A 21,476-nucleotide genomic window follows, 5' to 3' on the forward strand; every position below is an offset into this window, starting at 1 on the left:
TTCTTTCTTTTATAAGATCCTTGGCCATGCTGCTTTGTCAGAGCAATGGAAAAGTAACTAAGACACAGTCTCAGAATAGATTAGTGACTTTAGCATTCCTTTAAGTTTTTGTGTGTGTGGCTCTAAACACTCCTTGGTCTTGTTTCTTTTTTCATCTGACATAGGTATTATCTGCTGTAGTTCCATCCTGGAACTACAACTTTTCTTTTGGCTTTGTAAATATTTTGGATGTGATAAATTGAAACTATGCAAATATCTTGCTTTTCTGCAAATGTTGGGACAGCAATTTTAATATCCAGTCATGCATCTTACCAGTTATCAGTATTATCCATTTTAATGGTCATTTTCTGTTTCCCCATTCCTTCTATAATTATTATGTGTGAATCTCCTATAAGGAAGATCGATTTCTATGAATATGCCATGTCTGAGTTTGTTTTATTTAAAAACTTAAGTCTCATGTGGGATTACATTTTTTGCCTAGAAGATTACTTACACTAAATTTAAACTAACACCATTTATCAAGATGGAGGCCAACACCTCTCATGATACCTTCCTTGCTGAACATACTGTCTGATTTTTTACTTTATCAACTCATTCATTCATCTGTTGGTGCATTGATTACCTCACCTATCCATTTGCCATTTCTACTTAGTGAACAGCTGTGCTGAGCCTTGTTTAGGCACTGAGGAAATGTAAATTCACAAAACAGACATAATTCCTTGTTCTTGGGGGGATTAGACCCTTAGCAGGAGACAGATAAAGGAAAGGCCCTAGTAATAGTCCATGTTAGATGTCGAAAAGAACCAAAGACAAAATTAAAGAGAGAAAAAAATTAGTTGTTGAACTTTAGACGCAGAGGGTAGGTTCCATTAAGAAAGTGACATTTGAGCTGTACATGGTGACTCACACCTTTGATCCTAGCATTTAGGAAGTGAAGGCAGAAAGATCTCTGAGTTAGAAGCTAGCACGGTCCACAGAGTGAGATCCAGGACAGCCAGAGCTACACACAGACACCCTGTCTCAACCCTCCCCCACCAAAGTGACACGAGTCCAGCCCGGAAAACCCTGAGGTCCTAGTGCCAGGGGATTGGGTAAAGATTACAACACAAAGGAAAGGAGGAATAGGCATCAGGTAAAAGGAGGTTGTCTTATTTTTGTTTGTTCTGTTTTGTTTGTTATTGTTTTCAGTTTGTTTATTGTGTTGACTTGTCTTAGTTATTTTTCTGTCACTGTGAAGAGACACCTTGACTAAAGCAACTTACAAAAGAAAGCATTTAACTTGGTGCTTGCTCAGAGTTTCAGAGGGTGAGTCCTTCCATGACAATAGGTATAGGCAGGCATGGGGCTAAGAGTTTCCACTGATCTAAAAGTTGGAGGCAAGGTAAATGAGACTAGACCTGGAGTGGGCTTTTGAAACAACAAAGGCAATGACACTCCTCCTCCAACAAGCCCACACATATTAATAATTCCCCAAACAGTCTACTGATGAGGGATCAAACATTCAAATGTATGTGCCTATGGGAGCCGTTCTTATTCAAACCACCACATTTGGGTTTTGCCTGCATGGATGTCTGTGTAACATATGCAAATAGTACTTGCAGAGGCAAGAAGAGGAGTCAGATCCTTTAGGGCTGGAGTTACAGATCCAATGTGTGGATGCTGGGAATTGCACCTGGGTCCTCTGGAAGAGTGGCCAGTTTTTTTTAATGCTGAACCATCTTTCTAGCCTGCCATGTATGTATTAGGAACACAAGAATTCCCAGATGACTGAAGGGAAGTTAGTGCAGAAGGAGCAGAGTTTACAGATGTTCTTGGAGTGGGGACTTACATATAGTGACATGGGGAACCCTTTTAAGGACCACAGCTTTTGTTCTTGGGGAAATAGTACATTTAAGGAATGTTTTGAGTAGAGGAAAAACGGAAGTCACATTGTACTTTTACAGGCTTTGCCCTGGCAGCTGTGCTGATGTAAGTATTTCAGAAGCAATGACCAAGGGAGGAAGACAATTACTGATATGATTCAGCCAGATGAGGGTAAATCGGACTAGCTGAGCAGCAGTGGGCGTGGCAAGATGTAAGCAGAAGATTCAGTGGTGATAGAAATAAGAACTAACAGTAAGCAAAGCAACACTTGTGTGTTTACTGTGCACCAACTCCATTCTTAGCATTTCCATGTGTATTGGTGTATTTTCTTTACAGCAGAAGAGACGGTAGCACAGAGATAGATGATAGATAGATAGATGATAGATAGATAGATGATAGATAGATAGATAGATAATAGATAGATAGTAGCTAGACAGATAGATAGATGATAGATAGATAGATAGATAGATAGATAGATAGATAGATAGATAATAGATAAATGGTGGTAGATAGAGGTAGATAGATGGTAGACAGATGATAGATAGATAGTAGGTAGATAGATGAAAGACAGATAGATAGATAGATAGATAGATAGATAGATAGATAGATAGATAGATAATAGATAGATAGTAGCTAGACAGATAGATGATAGATAGATAGATAGATAGATAGATAGATAGATAGATAGATAGATAGATAGTAGCTAGGTAGATAGATAGATGATAAGTAGACAGACAGACATAGACAGACATATAGACAGATAGATACATAGATAGATGGTAGACAGATGTTAGATAGTTTTCTAGTTGTTTAAGGCCTCTTTTTTTTTTTTTTTTTTTTTTTTTAGTTTTTCGAGACAGGGTTTCTCTGTGGTTTTGGAGCCTATCCTGGCACTAGCTCTTGTAGACCAGGCTGGCCTCGAACTCACAGAGATCCACCTGCCTCTGCCTCCCGAGTGCTGGGATTAAAGGCGTGCACCACCACCGCCCGGCAAGGCCTCTTAATTAATAAAAGAAATAATAGGATTAACACCCAGGAAGTCTGACATCAAATACCTGTTTTTTCAATCAGAGAAACTGTAAAATCAGGTATTCAGGCAGTGTCCTGACAGCCTAGCCCAGGGAGTATTCTTAATAGGTGAATTCTCAATGATACATGTAGATAGCTCCACTTGGTAAAAATAAGTAAATTGAAACCTTATGAGTTGTGACTTCTGTGTGTATATAACATATTTAAAGCAGAATTCATTTCACATTTGTTGGGATTGTTGCAGAATTGTCAATCATTTTGGCAGGAACAAGGGTACCAGATCAGATTATGAATTAAAACTTTGCAATCAGTTATTGGTGAAAATAATCATAAGGTTTGTAACAGAGAATGAATGAATGAATGAATGAATGAATGAATGAATGAATGTCTAGGAGAATAGTGACATAGATTAAAAGTCAGTTTATACTTGTGATTTCCAAAGGGAGGCCTACTGTATGAGGTAACTGTGCCTTCACTAACTGGAGTCCTTCCGTCTCAAGTCGATGGGTGCTAGTGTTTCAGAAGCAAAGGGATTCGTTCCCAGCTTTGAATGTTTGTGGGATTAGCAGCCACTAAACCCAGATGCTGACTTCAGTATTTGGAGAACAGAGAACGTCTGACATGGCTCTTCCTGCAAAGCATGCAGAGCATTTCCTTGAAAATTCGATGGAATGATTACTATGTTTGGAAGACAGAAGAAAAGACTTTTCTTTCTTTGAATATCTGGGTTTCCTAATTTTCTGACATTAAGTATTTTCCTTGTTGATGACCTTGAACAGCCTTGGGAGAAGGTATCAATCCTGAAAGATAAAACACATGGTCATCTATAGAGCTGAAATGACCAGACAGCATATTCTGTAAGCTCCGGTGTGGTGTTCATGTTAGATTCATTTTAGAAAGACCAGAAAAAATTTCCCATCAATTTCCTATTCATTTTAAATATTTCTAGTTAAAATTCATCCTCTTTAATTAGTTAATGTTTTTGCAAGGATTTTATTTTTTTAAATTTATAAACCTTCCAAATACTCAAGATTCCTATAATGGTTTTGCTTTTTTGAATGAAAAATGCCTCAAAAGAAGTTAGACTATTATTTTTTTTTCTGTTGCTGTTGGTATGTGTATGTGTGCATACATGCACATCTGTGTATGTGTGCTTGTATGAATGCTAACATTCGTGAACACATGTGTATCTATATGTGTCTGTGCATGCCTATGGAGACCTCAAGTTGATGCTTGGTGGCTCTTTTGATTACTCTCTGCTTTGTGTATTGTGGAAGGTTGCTATCTAAGCCCAGGGTTCTCGAATTCCAGATAGTGTATTTAGCCATCTTGCTCTAGGTATCTTGTCTCTGCCTCCCCAGTGCTGAGATTACAGGAAGGTCGCAACATGGGTGCTGGAATCTGACCTCTGGTTATCTATTGAGTCACTCTACAGACTTGACTTTCACTTTTGCTCCTGATAATTTGCAATAGAAACAATTTAGATACATTTATTATGAAATAAGTTTATGGAGGTGTGTTTGGCAATTGAAATCTTGAATTTTGCATACAAATGGATGGAAATAGAAAACACTATCCTGAGTGAGGTAAGCCAAACCCAAAAAGAGGAACATGGGATGTACTCACTCATATTTGGTTTCTAGCCATAAATAAAGGACATTGGGCTTATAATGCATGTTCCTAGAGAAGCTAAGTAAGAAGGTGAACCCAAAGACAAACACATAGACATCCTCATGAATATTAACCTTCATCAGGCGATGAAAGGAGACAGAGACAGAGGAGCACGGGACAGAAATCTCAAGGTCCAAATCAGGAGCAGAAGGAGACGGAGCACGAGCAAGGAACTCAGGACTGCAAGGGGTGCACCCACACACTGAGACAATGGGGATGTTCTATCGGGAACTCACCAAGGCCAGCTGGCCTGGGTCTGAAAAAGCATGGGATAAATCCGGACTAGCTGAACATAGAGGACAATGAGAAATACTGAGAACTCAAGAACAATCGCAGTGGGTTCTTGATCCTACTGCACGTACTGGCTTCGGGGGAGCCTAGGCAGTTTGGATGCTCACCTTAGGAGACCTGGATAGAGGTGGGCGGTCCCGGGCTTCCCACAGGTCAGGGAACCCTGATTGCTCTTTGAGCAGATGAGGGAGGGTGACTTGATCGGGGGAGGGGGAGGGAAATGGGAGGCTGTGGCGGGGAGGAGGCAGAAATCCTTAATAAATAAATAAATTAAAAAAAAGAAAAAAAAGATGTGTATTTCTGTCTTCCTAATTGCATCTTTGTAGATGGAGGCTGCTCTTTTGTTTTCCAGCTGCCCAGTCCCAAAATAACCACACCGAAACTATATGAATTGCAACACTGGTTGGCCAATTAACTTATGCATATTTCTAGCTACCTGTTATATCTTATATTGACCCATTTCTATTCATCTTTGTATTTCCAAATGGTTGTGGCCTACCAGTAAAGTTCAGTCTGGATCCGGTGTCTGTCTCCTGCAGTGGCTACATGGCTTCACTTTGACTCCACCTACTCTCTCTATAAATCTCTTCCAGCCTGGCTATATTCTGTTAAGCCATTGGCCAAAAGTAGCTTCTTTATTAACCAATGGCAATGAAACATATTCATAGCATACAGAGGGGAATCCCACACATCATAGCTTTAAGAACTATTCTAGCAGCGAATGTTACTACCATTTTATATATGCTTTCTAATTCTGCAAATGGAGTTTTATGCTAAGGAAAGAAAAACAGCAGTTTCTCTATCTTTACCTCTCTCACAATATATGTATCCATACATAATCATATATACAAAAATATATGTATAGAGGATATTTAACCTCTTATAAGATGTAGACACATGTGCTCACTCATATTAATATGCATACATACAGACACACATACAAGTTATGTGGACACACACACACATGCCTGAAAGCAAGAGTGTTATTAAAGATTACTTTGACTGTTAAGAGAATATTGACTATGGAAAATGTAATATCTACTTTGTGACGTTGACATTAATGGAAGACACGTACGTGTGAGACCACTGAAGTAAATGAGAATTCTCTATGACTTCTGCTCAGTTTTGTAAAGAACCCAAAACTGCTCTTTTTAAAAATAAAGGTTAAGTGACTGAGGAATATTTCTCAGCAGAGCACTTAAGTGACAAGTAGGAGAACCAACTTGACTCCTAGCTCCCACATATAAATGGCTGATATAGTGGCATACCTTTGTAATGTCAGCACTGGGCTCACTGGCCAGCCAATTTAGCCTAATCAGTGAGCTACTGGCCAAGGAGATACCTTGTGTCAATGAAGGTAAATGGCATTCCCAAAGATGATAGTCAAGTTAACTCTACCACCTGCATACATGGACAAACATATGTATGTTCATTGTTCCCCCCACAGGTACCTGCCCACACATGAACACATATACACATAAAAATACAATTGAAAGTAAATGTTATTAAAATAGATGTTGCAATGTCATGCCAGAGAAACTTACATAAGTTAGCTAATCCAGACAAAACTCCTTTGACAATATCAATATTCCGCTTGATAATGATGCAAATCTTCTGTACTTTGCAATATACATTAAAACAAAATTCGTCAGACTATGAGAGACATTGCTAGCTTCAACAGTCAAATATGTGGCATAATTGATTTGCAGTGACTGTCTGCTCCATGATACTCAGATGGTTCACTTCTTTTGCTGAGTTGGCCTGTTTCACTTCCCAGTTTTGTGTTCACTTTCAGAGCTGAAGGGAAGATGACATTTTTGGTGACACATGTCACCACAGTCATATACCACCACAATTATGTTTGGCTGTGTGTGAATGCTGAAGTCACACCCTGGAGGGAAGAGTGACAGAGAGTCATTAGGTAAGGGATAGGAAAATAGAAGCTAGAAGTCTAGAGCGGTACTTGCCTTGGCTTCCCTTGCCGTTGGGAAGTGTAATCTTTTCATGATGTCATTCTGTCTAGCACTTTGTGTAATGACACAGTCTGAGAAGACACAGCACTCCTCTCTGTCTGAAATCTGTGCTAGCATCCTCTTCCTTGACAGTATCTCCATAACTTCTCAGGGCCACTTGTTCAGTTGCAAATCCTTTGAATTGGGAGGCTTCCAATGCTTCCTGATTTGGCAGGAGAAGAAGGTAGAACCAGTGCTGTAGGCATCATGATTGGGTAGGAGAGGAAGGTGGAGCCAGAGCTGTACGTTCCACTATAGCCCCTTATGGGTTCTGAGTCCCTTAGAGGGCTAGTACCTGCACTAGTCCATGGTCTTCAATGCTGCTTCTGTAAGTGTTCCTTCACTAAAATTTCTATTAAGGCATTAGCAATTGAGCGATTAAACTAGCTCCATTTTATCCCCCTTTGAAGCTTTGGGCACCCTTAGATACTTCATGTATTAGCAGTAATCTCTGCTATAGCTTCCCCATGCTTTTACTGTCCTCTGCCTATCCCTGCAGTTTGTCTGAAGAAATCTAAACTGGTGAACCAGGGCTTTAGGAAAGTCCCTGTTTCCTTACACTTACTCTAAAATTACCCACTAAATTTTCCTCTCCAAATTACCCACTTTTGATTTTTGAGAAATGTAGACACCCCTAAAACTCTAGGTGCCCCGCATCGACAGCTTTCCTAGACATCTAGAGCAAACACATGTAAGAGGGGAGACAGAACGCAGTGTTTAGGAATGCTGTCCATGTCTAGGCCCAGGGTTGTTCTACTTACAGGACCTGAACTGGGGCTTGGGCTTGTTCTCCTTGGGCAACAGAGAGTCTGCTCAATAAATGAAAAAGTTAATAGGATTCCATGTGCCAGGGAAGTTTTTATCAGCCTGGGTCAAAGCACTCTAAACGAATCATTAGTGAAAAAGCTACATCTTATTAGAGAATCAATCAAAGTGGAACTTAAATATTCAAGACTCTACATGCTTTATTGTACAAGTGAAGAAATTGAGAACAAACAAGCAAATCCTGCTCAAAGTTAGGATTCTCTCAAGTGCAGAATTAGCATTCCTTCCCTGTTTTGTTCAACACAGTTGAATTTTATCTAGTCATGCCAGCAGGAAGTGTTGAAGAAGCTATAATACTTTGCTGGGAGTCAGTGAATTAATTTCAAAGTAATCAATAATGCCTCAAGAATAAATCTGATCTCCAAGCTAATTTAAACAGATCTCCCCTCCCTCCCTCCCTCCCTCCCTCCCTCCCTCCCTCCCTCCCTCCCTCCCTCTCTCTCTCTCTTCTCTCTCTCACAAGGTTTTACCATATTTGGTTTTAGTTTGGGGGAATGTAGTTCATGTAACTAGTTGATCAAACTGTAAAGCCACAAGAGGAGAGAATTAAACTTGTTATATAGAATGGTTTCTGTTCTTTAAATGGATGCAATAACAATGTCCTTCACTATGAAGTAAAGACTGTGTGTGAGTCTTGGCGCTGAAGATATGAGTGTACAAGTCACTGTGGCCTCTGGAACTTCAGTTACTTGGCTTTCTCATCCCTTAGTGATATTTTTGCCATGTACAACTATGAATATATGTTACTATATTTGACATAAGTATGTATTTCTAGCAGACGTGATAGCTTTGAAATAAAAAGCTTTCCCAAGTTATTCCTAAATATTCTGAAGATTTCTGAGGGCAAATTTATATTTTATGTAATCAGATCAGCAACTTTGTCATTCCTGACTCAAGTGCTCACTTGCAGATTTTTATGGTTGAATGTGGAAGAAGCAGATGAATGATAGCTACAGTTTGCTCTCTTGTGCTGTCTGTCTGTCTGTCTGTCTGTCTGTCTGTCTCTGTGTGTCTCTCTGTGCATCTTTGTATCTGTCTCTCCCTCTCTTTCTCTCTCCGTCATCTCATCATTTGTGAACCCTTAACTCACTAGGATCTATTTCATTCTTTGCAGATAAATGTATTACCAGAAATACAACCTCAGCTTTGCAGAAAAGAAGGCCTGTGTGAAATGATCAGAAGATTTCCAGGTAACTGTTAGTTTTCTTCTTGATGCATGAGCATTTGACATCTGGAGGCTTCTATATAAGTCACAAATAACAAGGCCTCAAGGCATCATCCCCAGCTTCCCCTCCTATCAGCTCCACCATTACAAGTCCTCCCTAATGCCCAGGCTGTGCCAATGAGAAGGCCCTGTAATACCTCATACTAGGACAGTTGGTACTTTAGTCTTTTGGTTTTTCCACCTGGCTTGCCAGTTGTCTGTTTCTATTTGTCTTATCTGTTTATCTTAAAAATTATTCTGCCTTAGTTTAAAAATGATTGTTGTTGTAGCTCTTAGTTATATATAACTTGAGTTTTTAAAAAGATTCATGATTATGTCATTGCGCAGTTATTTTTGTTTTGCTTTGTCAACTTGACACAGATCAGGGTCATCTGGGAAGAGGAAAGTTCAACTGAGGAACTATCTACGTCAGACTGGCCTGTAGGCAAAATTGTTGTAGTAAGGAGGCCACTTGATGGTTCCCGGCTGCTCAGCCCCAAAATAAACACACAGAAATTATATTATTTAAAACACTGCTTGGCTTATTAGCTCTAACTTCTTATCGGCTAGCTCTTACATTTAAATTTAACCCATTTCTAGTAATCTATGTAACACCACGTGGCTGTAGCTTACCCAATAAAGTTCCAACTGGCTCCAGCCGTGCTACATGGCTTCTCTCTGACTCTGCCTTCTTCCTCCCAGCATTCAGCTTAGTATTCACCGCCTAGTTCTGTTCTACCCTATCAGGCCAAGCCAGTTTTCTTTATTAATTAGCCAATCATATTCACAGCATACAGAGGGGAATCCCACATCAAACTGTGGGACATTTTCCCCCCTTGACCTTTGAGGGGGCCCGCACAAATATTGGCTAGTACCAACACGGGTGGGTTGGTTGGTTCTAGCTTACATAAGAATGCAGCCTGAGCATTGAAAGTAAGCCAGTAAGCAGTACTTCTGTGTGTCCTCTGCTTCAGTTCCTGCCTTGAGTCCTTGCCTGAATTCCCTTTATAATAGACTACAAGCTGTGTGGTGAAACAAACCTTCCTGAGTTGCTCTTGCCCATGGTGTTTTATGATAGCAGCAGGAAGCATGCCAGAGCGGTGATTCGATTCTCAGAATTTTGTTTTTTTTTCTTCTCTGAAATCCTCCCCCTGTGTTTAAGGCAGGACACTCAATGAAGTTCTGTCTTTACCGTGTCAGGAATTTGGGAGAAAGATAACTACCTCCAGTCCCTCCACAGTGCCATGAGTGGAAAAGATGTCAGAAGGGAACTGAGCCTCTAGAGACGAAATCAGTCTTCACAGATAAAGTTATAGCCTACCTTAGAACTCATTGGTGAGAGTACTTCCCATTTCTTGTCTAAAACCCATTAATGTTTGTGCCCCTAGGAAATGTTTTCCTGCATAATTAAAATTTAGATCTGCATGACTTTGTTTCTGTATTTATTAATTTATGCCTTGGTAGAGTCAGAAATCTGGCTTTTGCGTGGGGTTTTTGCCTCCCAGTCAAACGTCAGACTTGTGGGCATGTCTCACTGTACTGAGGGCAGTCTCCTTTCCACTTACCAAGGATGAAAATGAAAACAAATTGGTAATTCTTCTTTAAACTGAAGACATAGTTCTAAGGTAAATAGTGAGTGGATTTTGTTCTGTTTGTGTTGTTTCTCAGCACAGTTATATGCAAACTATGCAGAGCTGACGACATAGTCACGACTTATTTATTTGCTTGCTTGCTTGATTGTTTGTTTTAAGCTGAAGACTGGATAGCTCAGCCTGGCCTCAGATTCCCTGAGTGGTAGATACTATCCTTGAATTTCTGATCCCCCTGCCTCTACTTCTCAAATGCTTTGGATTTAAGTGTGTGCCTAAGACAGAAGTTTCCATGTCTCCCAATCCTGTCTTCGATGCAGGGATAGGAACAGAACCAGAGCCTTGGCATGCCAAGAAACCATTCCACCATACAGCTACACCTCCAATTAGCTTGTTACTTTATAAAAACATAATGTGGGTCTGTAGAGAAGACTCAGTCAGTAAAACATCATCTCAAAAAAAAAAAAAGCATGCATACCTGGGTTTGATTGCCAACATCTATGTCTTACCAATTCACTAAGCCCCAGGTTCAATCAGAGACCGTGTCTCAAAAATAAGGTAAAGAGTGCTTGTGGAAGCCACTGGATGCCGGCCTCTGTCCTCCATACATAGGTGCACACACATGCACACACCCCTGCACATACATATGGATCCTCAAATTAATAAGTAATAAACAAAAAGAATGCTCTTCTGGTCTGAGTAAAACAATTATTTCTACCACCAAATATTAATAAATATCAGAGTTCCTTTAGTTAAGATAACCAATGCCTGCATTTTAAGCACAGCTTTCAGGTTTTAACTTGTTTTGGCGTTGCTATTGTTGTTGTTTTCCTACTGTAATTTATATGTAAGGATGGTTGTTCAGAACAAAAGCCTTTTAGTATCACGGAAAATTGAAGGACAGCATAGCAGTGAATGACTGTTTGTGGTATGAAATATTTTTAAATACACACACGCACAAACACACACACACACATACATATTCCTCAAGAAAGTCTGATATGTTATATTTTTCCTTGCTTCCATAAAATTAGGAAGCATTTTCTGCCTTCTTTAGTTCAAAAATGACTTTACACTGAAGAACATCACCAAATCTAGAAATATGTAACCCCTTTATTCTCTCTCTCTCTCTCTCTCTCTCTCTCTCTCTCTCTCTCCCCTCTCTCACTTTCTGTTTATCTCTGTGAGTAGCGAGATAGTTTTGTGAAATCATATCTCCTACCATGTTATCTTTTTGAGCTGAAGATAATCTTCTGAAGAGTCTAGCTTTAAAACCATGGACCTACAGCACTATTTTCTGTTTTAAATTTTATAAACAGTAGCTTTTATGATGCTTTTGTCTATGGTTACACAAAATATAATATAAACTCATTCACATACTGAGACTAATTGGTTTGCTATGAATGTTGAGTATTTTATAGTGAGTGCAGACTGGATCATAACACCCTGTACTTAGTATATGGGGTCATTCAAGGGTTGGGATGGGCAGAGGAGAGCAGTGTATGACCCTATTCCCTTACTCAGGAGATGAGGCATGAGGGTGAATTTGAAGCCAGCTTGACTGGTTACACACTGTCTCCAAAAGAAAATCGTGAAAATGAGAGAATGAGTATGAAACATTGATCCACTGCTGAGCCCACTGGACTGCAAAAGACAGCATCAACACTATGGGATACACAAAGTACTGGTCAATATCAGTGGGTCACAGACAAAATTAATATTTTTTGTATCAGGGGGTCGGGGGGGAAAGATTTGTCTTATTGGAGAGAACAAGGAATTGACAGGCTGGTAAGGTGGTAGGTGACAGTGGTTGCTATATATTACATACATGTGCAATGTGAAAAGACTGTGAAAATCAGAAGATGCATATGAAATATTTAGCATGGCGCTTGCAATATAGAGAAGTGCTCACTTAGCAGCTATTATTTTTAGAGGGAAAGCAAACATCAAAAAACAAAATTAAATATAATGCTATATAATATATTTTGTTTAAAGCCAAAATAACCTGTGTCGTTTTAGGCTGTGTATTATTCAGAGCCTAAAATACATTGAAACCAGAGATTTTAGCTTTACCTCTAGTTAGCAATATGAATTACTCAATTTTATAGATGTTTTTGGTTCTGCTTTTGTTTTCAAATCTATGAATGTGGATATTGGGCCTATTTCATAATTTAGTTTTAAAAATCAAGTGTATTATATGTGCATATATATAAAACATTTGATTTAAAAGTAAATCTTTCTGTATATTATACCTAATACTTATACTTAATAAATGGAGGCTGGACTATCCCTATTTTTTTTTTTTAAAATTGAGCAGCAGTTTCACCTTAATCAATCTTTTTCTCTTTTTAAGACTGATTTTTTTTTTCAAAAATTTTATGTTTCTGGGAAAAGCTGTGGCAGGTGTGAGATTTGCCCTTCTTCTCAGCTCACAAGGCATGCATGCGCCACACTTTTCGGGATATGGTCTGATGATCCGAGATGCCTATGTCAGAAAGAAAGAAAGAAAGTTGCATTTGCAGCACCAAGAGCTCGAGCGATCCCCAGGGTCTCTATCGGTTCTCTTTACATGGCTGGGTGACACCTGTGAATGCCATGGTACGCATGCCAAGAGAGGAACTTTATCCATAGAGAGTTCGTGTGTAACAGTGAGCTCAGCTGGTAGAGTCCTCATTTACATGCGTGAAGCTTGGATTCAGTGCCCAGCTCTGCATGGACACAGGCATGTTGGTGTGTGCCTCTAATCCTAGAGGTGGAGGCAGGAAGACCAGGAAGTTGCAGGTCATCTTTGAGTACTTAAGGAGCTAAGGACAACCTGGGCTAGATTAGACACAAAACAAAACTTTCTCTCGCTCCCAGAGGTGTCATTTCTGTCTTCCAAAATTATCCATTATATAAATATCTTCAGAAAAATAGTTTGGAAGGAAAATTGTTAATGTATCTGTAAAAATGTGCCGAGATACAAAAGCGGCATGGACAACTGTGTCCATCAGTTTCGGGGATTCATGAAAAGCCCTCTTTCTGAAGCGCAATCAGTCTTTAATCCTGGGTCACTAGTAGTCTATGACATTGTTTCTGTTTATTAGTTTATATGAATATTGAATTTGGAAGTTGCCAGTAATGTTGTAGCATCCCAGAATTCCATAGAGAAGTGCAGTCTAGCACTTTGTCTTCAAAACACATAGATATCAACATTCTGAGAAGAGTGGTGGACAAGCGGGTGGGTGAATGCACTTGGGACCCAGACAAGCGAAAGAGCAGAGTTCTGGCCAGAAGCTGAAGTCCAGTCGGAGACAGCATGTAGCGTTCTCAGAATGTGTCCCTTCCCCAGCCAGCATCTACCTGACCTTAGCCGTGTGACTCACATGGGAGAGCACACACCCATGGAAAGTTTCCTAGCTAGCGAAAGATTTATTTTTGTCTTGCCATTTAATACTTTGCCTTTTGTGGGGGGAACATTTTTATAGTATTTAGTTGGCTCGACTTGTTGTTTGTGCCTTTTATATGAGGTTTGCTTTTTTTTTTTTTTTTTGCTAAAAGAAATTGCTTTCCCAGATTTGAACTACAAAAACATGGACATAAGAGGACTGTTCTCCAGGGCTGTGAGTTGTTTTTATTCTTTTTAGTGCAGCGTCACCATCCAAAGAGCCCTGGCTTGGAGTGTGCCAAGGTTTTTGTTTTGTTTTGAGTGTTATTCATTCTTTAAAGTAATTTGTATCTTAGGTCAGAGTCCTGGCTTTTGTGTGAACTTTTAAAGAGAAACCAAGGTGTCCCACACAGAGATAACACTTGGGTCATTTTAGGACCCACAGTCCCATATCCTTATTGCCTTTCTGTAACATGTCAGTTTCTTTAAAAGGAAAAGAGAAAGAAAATCTGTAACAAATACATTTTTATACATTTGCTACATCCAAACAGAATACAGCTTTATAAAATTCCAATTATTAATTACCAAGTATCAGATAGACCATTAATATAACATAATTGGAGTTATTTTTAGCACAGACTTATAATGTTTATTTATAAAATATATCCTATAATTAGTGATGCTAGAGTAGCTAAATAAGAAGGAGAACCCAAAGAAAAACATATAGGCATCCTCCTGAATATTAACCTTCATCAGGCGATGAAAGGAGACAGAGACAGAGACCCACATTGGAGCACCGGACTACAACCCCAAGGTCCAAATGAGGAACAGAAGGAGAGAGAGCACAAGAAAGGAACTAAGGACCACGAGGGGTGCACCCACACACTGAGACAATGGGGATGTTCTATTGGGAACTCACCAAGGCCAGCTGGCCTGGGTCTGAAAAAGCCTGGGATAAAACCGGACTCACTGAACATAGCAGACAATGAGGACTACTGAGAACTCAAGAACAATGGCAATGGGTTTTTGATCCTACTGCATGTACTGGCTTTGTGGGAGCCTAGGCAGTTTGGATGCTCACCTTACTAGACGTGGATGGAGGTGGGTGGTCCTTGGACATCCCACAGGACAGGGAACCCTGATTGCTCTTTGGCCTGATGAGGGAGGGGGACTTGATTGGGGGAGGGGGAGGGAAATGGGAGGCGGTGGCGGGGAACAGACAGAAATCCTTAATAAATAACTAACTAACTAAATAAATAAATAAATAAATAAGTAAATAAATATCCCAGGTCTAATATTTCCAAGGTTTGCCTTTCTCAAATCCTGACACTTCCCTCTGTATTTTCTGTGAGCTTCTAGATCAGCAGTTCCTAACCTGAGAGTCGCAGCTCCTTTGGCAATTAAATGACCCTTTCACCGGGGTCACTAAGACCATTGGAAAACATAGGTATTTACATCATCATTCATAACAGTAACAAAATTACAGGTATAAAATAGCAATGAAAATAATTCTATGGTTGGGGGCCACCCCAACATGAGGAGGAACTGTATTAAAGCGTCGCAGCATTAGGAAGGTTGAGAACCACAGGTCTAGAGACTTTTCTAAGTCCAAAAACAAAAAACCTCTTGCCTTCAGTGATACATGTGATTATATTCCTGATGAAAGACATTTAGTCAAAATAAAACTCTCACCTTTTTTAGTATGACTTGAGCCAGACACTAGCAGAAAGTAAGATGATGGAACCAATTCATACTAAATCACATCCTCACTCCAGGTATCTTTCTTAGATATAGTTGCATTTTTATAAAAGAAGTTTCCAAGCTTGCTGAATGTCTAACTGATGGTATTTCTGGAAGTATGTATAAATTTCCTTTCTATTCTTCTCTGGCCACCTACCCCCAAAGCTTATAGGAATCATCTACCCTTCTCCATCTCCATAGTGACCAGGTCAAAGCTCTCACGTTCTACCTGGTAAGTCCAGCCCAGTATCAACCTTATAGGAAGAGAGATTTTATCCCACCCTGCGATAAAGAGATAAAACAAGCCTGTTAGGACTGCTTACGGGAGTCTGTGTATTAAGAGCCAAGCAACTGCCTCTCCAGTGTTCTGGTTAACTAGAACAGCGCTCCCACCCCCAAATGTTTACAGGGGCCTGGCATTTGCCATAACAAACACATACATTTGAGAAGCCAGACCACTGACACAAGGATTCTCTCTGGCACAAATAGGGGACACTGCAGAGGACCAGAGGCAATGGCAGGGAGTTCCAAAGCCACCGTGTCTCTGAGCAGAACTGCAATGCTGGAAGTCCCTTCACAAATCTCATCCGTAAAAAAAAAAACAAAAACAAAAAACTCAGCGATCCCTGGATTCTCTCCAATGGGCCCATTCTCCTCTGTCCTCTCTTCCACACACACTCTCCTCTCTGCTCCCTCTGCCCCAACATATCTTTATATTTCGTCCTTGGTGAGTCCAGCTTCCACCTCTAAAAACAAATTCTGCTTAGTCCTAAAATTGATGAAGTTGGATTTTCTAGTAAAACCTTAATTCAATTCTGATGTTGTGAGGGAAGAATTTCAAGTCAATCGCTACTCTTTCTTCTGGCTATCCATCAATATTTAGATTTTTCACCATACTGCATAAGAAAGTTATCCGTGGGTTAACTTATTCCTCCCAACTGGTTCTCTTGAATTGAGTTTTGTCCAGAGAGATGCCCCCTCATCATCAGGGCTCCTAGCTACCTGAGATCATCATGTTCTTAGCCTTCATTTTATTGGCCTTCAGTTTTTCTCGCTTCCATAGTTTTCCTAGACAACTTACATCAGTAGAGTTGATAATTTGAAAGCTCCAACTAGCTGTGCACCTTGGAATCACAGCCTTTCGGATTTCTTTTTTCAGAACCCACTGAGTTTGGATATGGATTCTAGAATACCAACAGTATTTGCCTGAGTAATACTCCTGGTACTCCCAAGTTTTCAGCTCTCAAGTGTATGTTATTTTTTTGTCATAACCTTTTCCAGTCTAACCTGGACCGCTGTCAGTCTCTAGAAGTACTTCTTCACAGCACATTGTTGTATCGCTCTCCCACACCCGTCCTTAGACCACCAAACTTACAACTTATATAACAAGGTGTTCTCTGCGCCTACACAAAAAGCACAGGGGGAAATCACCTGAGTGTGCTGTGTCTATTCCTAGAATGTCTTCTTCCCATTGCTACAATGGAAAAATATGACATCACTCCTGGAATTTAAAATCACCCACAATTACTACCATTTAAGTTGATTACCACCTCTGAAACAGCCTCTTCCATTACCCAATTGCCCTCTAAAATATTGAAAAGCACAGGTCAAAATAGTGTCTTATTCAGTGTTCTTTTGCTATGAAAAGATACCATAGCTGCTCTTATAGAAGAGACCTATTGAGACTGGCTAACAGGTTCAGAGGTTTATAGTCCATTACCGTCATGGCAGGAAGTATGGTAGCATGCAGGCAGACATGGTGCTAGAGAAGGGCCAAGTGTTCTACATCTGGACTGGTAGGCAGTTGGAAGAAAGAAAGAGACCCTGGGCCTGGTTTGAGCTTCTGAAATCTCAAAGCTCACTCCCAAAGACTCATTTCCAACAACAAGGTCACACCAACTCTAACAAGCTCACACTCCTAATCCTTTCAAATAATGCCACTCCCTATAAGCCTGTGGGGGCCATTTGTATTCAGAGCACCATACCAAACTATCAGCACTCACTGGACAGAAAAATCACAGGGATGCTCTCCATGCGAAGGCAAATGGAACTAAACCTGTGATTCTTCTGTCCAGTGAGTGCTGGTAGTTTGGTTCATGCGAAGGCAAGTGGAACTAAACCATCGGAGTTCTTGAATCTGCATTGTAGAGAAAGTCCATTGCTCTATGATCAGAACATATGTCAAAGGAAAGCTAGTGGAGCATGCTGATAACATGGCTGGGGCTTGTGACAGAATTTTGCCAGGCCTTAGTTGGGCTAGAAAATTAGATGAACAATTTGCTTGGAATGATACTTTGTCTTTCAAGAAAGGCTTGGGCAAATCCAAGTGACAAACCAAGGACATGTTTCTTTCAAGTTGGGCTCATTAATTTTACAATAAAACAGACTTTTAAAGAAAAAAAAACAAAAGTCTCAGAATCACTGACTTAGTGATTTTCACTAGGAACATTTATACATTTGTATGTTTTTAAGTTGAAAATATAGTTTCTTCAGGTATCACGTTGAGATTGTCTTCAGAGTGCCGTCTGTCTAATTCATGGGGACATAGCTGCCTAATCTTGTAGCTATGTTCCTATTACACCTTGTGGAATGTTCCAGTGGGGCAATGTGTCCTTACTGTATTTGTATCTCCATAGAAAGACTGAGATTCCCTGAAGGTGGGACCTTCATTCAGTACTAAACTTTAGTGCAAGACCATCATCCTTAATATGTAGAAGATGGTTGATCCTTACCATTATCCTGATTGGAGGTTTGTGGAGGTGTTTTCAGAAAGGCTTAATAAGCAGAGAAGGAATACTCTGAATGTGGGTTCCACCTTCTCGAAGCTGGAACTCCATCCTGGATGAAAAGGAGGGAGGCAGCTGGGCACCAGCATTTGCCTCTTTCTGCTTCCATATTGTGGGTACTGTTGAAATATGAACGGCAGGGCTGCGTCCCCAGCACCCCAGCCGCCCACATGGCTTATGCCCTGAAATAATTACACCGAAACTGTATTCTTTTAAACACCGCTTGGCCCATTTCTATCTAGCCTCTTCTAGGCTAGCTCTCGCACCTGGATTAGCCCATTTCTAATAATCTGCTGTAGCCCACGAGCTGGCTTACCAGGAATGATCTTAACCTGCATCTGCCTGGAGTGGGAGAACCATGGCGACTCTCTGACTCAGCTTCTTTCTCACAGCCTTCCCTTCAGTTTACTCCACCCACCTAAGGGTGGGCCTATCAAATGGGCCTAGAACTTCCTTTATTGCTTAACCAATGAAATCAACAGATTGATATATGACACTCCCACATCCGGGTACGATGTGAGCAGTCATCCTACACTCTGCTACTGCCCGATGAACTGCACACTTAAACTGGGAGGCAAAAGAAACCTGTCCTTACGTTACATTTGTGAGGAATGTTGTCACCGCCGTGGGAGAAGAAAGCAACACAGTGTTATAATCGCTCCTGTTTGGGATGTTAAAGATGAACGAAAATAGGATTGCTAGCAAAGAGTGCTGGAGTTATGGAAAGAGAGCTGTACCAGTCGTCAGAGGGATTTGTCAATGCACAGACTGACTTACCCAGTTACTCATTGTGATTTAAGTATTGATCTGATGGTATGGGTCAGAGACCAAGAGCAAGAGAAGCAGAGAGCGTGTCTCATCCTTTGAAGTGGTAGTCATTTTTAATAAGACACTTGAGTCTGTAGAATTAGCTATGTGTTAGATTGCTCTCAACAAGTGTGCTGGGAAGCTATGAATAAATCCCCTGCAGTAGAAGCCTCGTCTGGGTTATGTCCCAGGTAGCCAAGGGACTTATTTAGTACCTCACTGTTATGGAAACTGACAAGTTGGTTGATCTTCATGCGTGCGGGTTGGAGATGAATGCATAATTCTCCCAGGCAGCCTTGCTCTTTGTCCTGTCTTCAGCTGCATTCTCATTGTTTCTTTTGAGAGGAGGCTAAGTGCTGACTGCTCAGGAGGGAGCAGGAAATCAATGGTGAAGCCTCTCTCTGCACCTCTCCGAGGATGCTTCACTTCTTCACATCGAAGTCTCTTTACATTGGTTATACCTGCAAGCCAGATGAGATAAATCTAGCACTCTGGATAATGGTTGTGTTTCACCTTCTTTTCTGCATATGTCACACACAAGAAAGTGAGGATGAGAGCGCCGAATCCTAACCACTAGACCACCACGGAGACCGCTGTCTTAAAGCCCCCATTGAATAAATGAATGCTTTATGAATAAAAAGCAGTTTCCAACTTTTCAAAAAAAAAAAAAAGAAAGTGAGGAGGTGTAAGATACATCTAGTAAACCTAGACCAGGAAGAAAGAGACTCTGTTGGGATCACAGTGGACTTTGGTAGGTATTTTTTTATTTATATCTAAACATTAAAAACAAAACAAATACATACAAGAAACAGCAAAAGTCAAGTGTCTTACATAATATAGAAAGAAATATCGTTGTTGTGACTAACGAAAATGTTAGTATTTAGACATCTGTACTGCTGTGCCCTTGGGGTCCTGACAGGCTACATCCTCAGCTGCAGTTACTCTAAGAGCACCTCCTGCACATTCACTGTGTTCCCTTTTAAAAGGTGGGCCTTACCCACTTCCTATCTCTTTCTCTCCTCTCTTTCTTTCTCTTCCGCCATTCTTGTCCCCAGGGACCAGTCTCTACCCCCTTCTCTGATACCCTTTTTGCCCCTTCTCTCCTCATCCATAAAACCTCCTATGTGAGCCATGTTGCTTGTAACTTCTCTTCATGGTGCTTTTAAATAAATTATAACAGAAGGTTTAGACCTTCCTTCCTTTTTTCTTCTTTTATCCTTTCTTCCTTTTTCCTGGAGATGCTTTCCTGATCTTTCAACCTTGGACCACCTATTCTTTATGTCTCAAGATCACACCAGAAAAATGTGAATTCTCTTTTTTCTTGACTGTCAACACTTATTATCCCTTATACTCTTCCGGCGTTTGAAATGTAGTGCAATGTTGTCTGCCAACTATGCCATGAACAGGATTAACAAAAGCACAAGAGAGGTGGTTGCTATCTAGTAAATTCAAGGTAGATTTACCTTGGGGACAAAGTCACAAGACCTCTCTCTCTCCCATTCTCTTTCCCTCTCCCCCTCCCCTCAGTGATACAGGTTATGACTGACATCTATGCCTACTTTAGAAATATGCTTCTTCTGTATCCCCAACCTGAGAGATCATGTCCTGCCAGCCACCTGGATTGACACTACGTTCAAGAGAATCGCTCTTGTTAGTGGTCTGTTAGATGCAATTTTGTTAGCACTTATGAAGCAAAGTACTACAGACTGAGTGGTTCAGTACAGGAATGAGTTACTCCTACTTCTAGAGATAAGTCCACAATTACTGTGTCAGCTCCTGAGGATTCTTGTGAGGCTTTTCCTCAACTTGCAGGCCTCGGACCGTCTTCTCTATCTGTCTTCCAATTTCCTCTTCTTATGATACCAGCACATCATCACATTAGAGCAGTGGTTTTCAACCTGTGTGTTTTGACTCCTTTGGGAACTGAATGGCCTTTTCACAAGGGTCACCTAAGACCATCTGCATATCAGATATTTACCTTACAATTTATAAGAAAGTGCAAAATTACCCTTATGAAGTAACAACAATAATAACTTTACGGTTGGGGTCACCACCACATAACAAACTCTTTTAAAGGTCCGCAGCATTAGGAAGGTTGGAAACCACTGCATTGAGAGGCTCTCCCAATGACCTGATTTGATCTTACACCTCTACAGGCCTTATCTCCAAATCCAGTCAAATTCCTAGGTCCCTGGTTAGGACTTCAATGTGTAAATTTTAAGAGAGAAAGGTAAGGATGGAGGAGTCAGGAGCATTGTGATTGGTCATTACCCCGAATCCCCATGGGAGAGA

The 21,476-nt window shown here is 40.5% G+C and overlaps 1 protein-coding gene across 3 annotated transcripts in view; it reads left to right on the forward strand.

The window, feature by feature from the left end:
* The window catches only part of Cped1 (cadherin like and PC-esterase domain containing 1), a 277,882-nt gene that overhangs the window by 70,838 nt on the left and 185,568 nt on the right, over positions 1 to 21,476 (forward strand). For all 3 annotated transcript variants that reach the window (XM_075953492.1, XM_075953493.1, XM_075953495.1), the window contains one exon: positions 8,806 to 8,881. In XM_075953492.1, coding sequence (XP_075809607.1) covers positions 8,806 to 8,881 — 76 coding nt within the window. The remainder of the gene's footprint in view (positions 1 to 8,805; positions 8,882 to 21,476) is intronic.

The sequence above is a fragment of the Microtus pennsylvanicus genome, chromosome 19, assembly GCF_037038515.1.
Source record: "Microtus pennsylvanicus isolate mMicPen1 chromosome 19, mMicPen1.hap1, whole genome shotgun sequence".
NCBI classification, from domain to species: Eukaryota; Metazoa; Chordata; class Mammalia; order Rodentia; family Cricetidae; genus Microtus; species Microtus pennsylvanicus.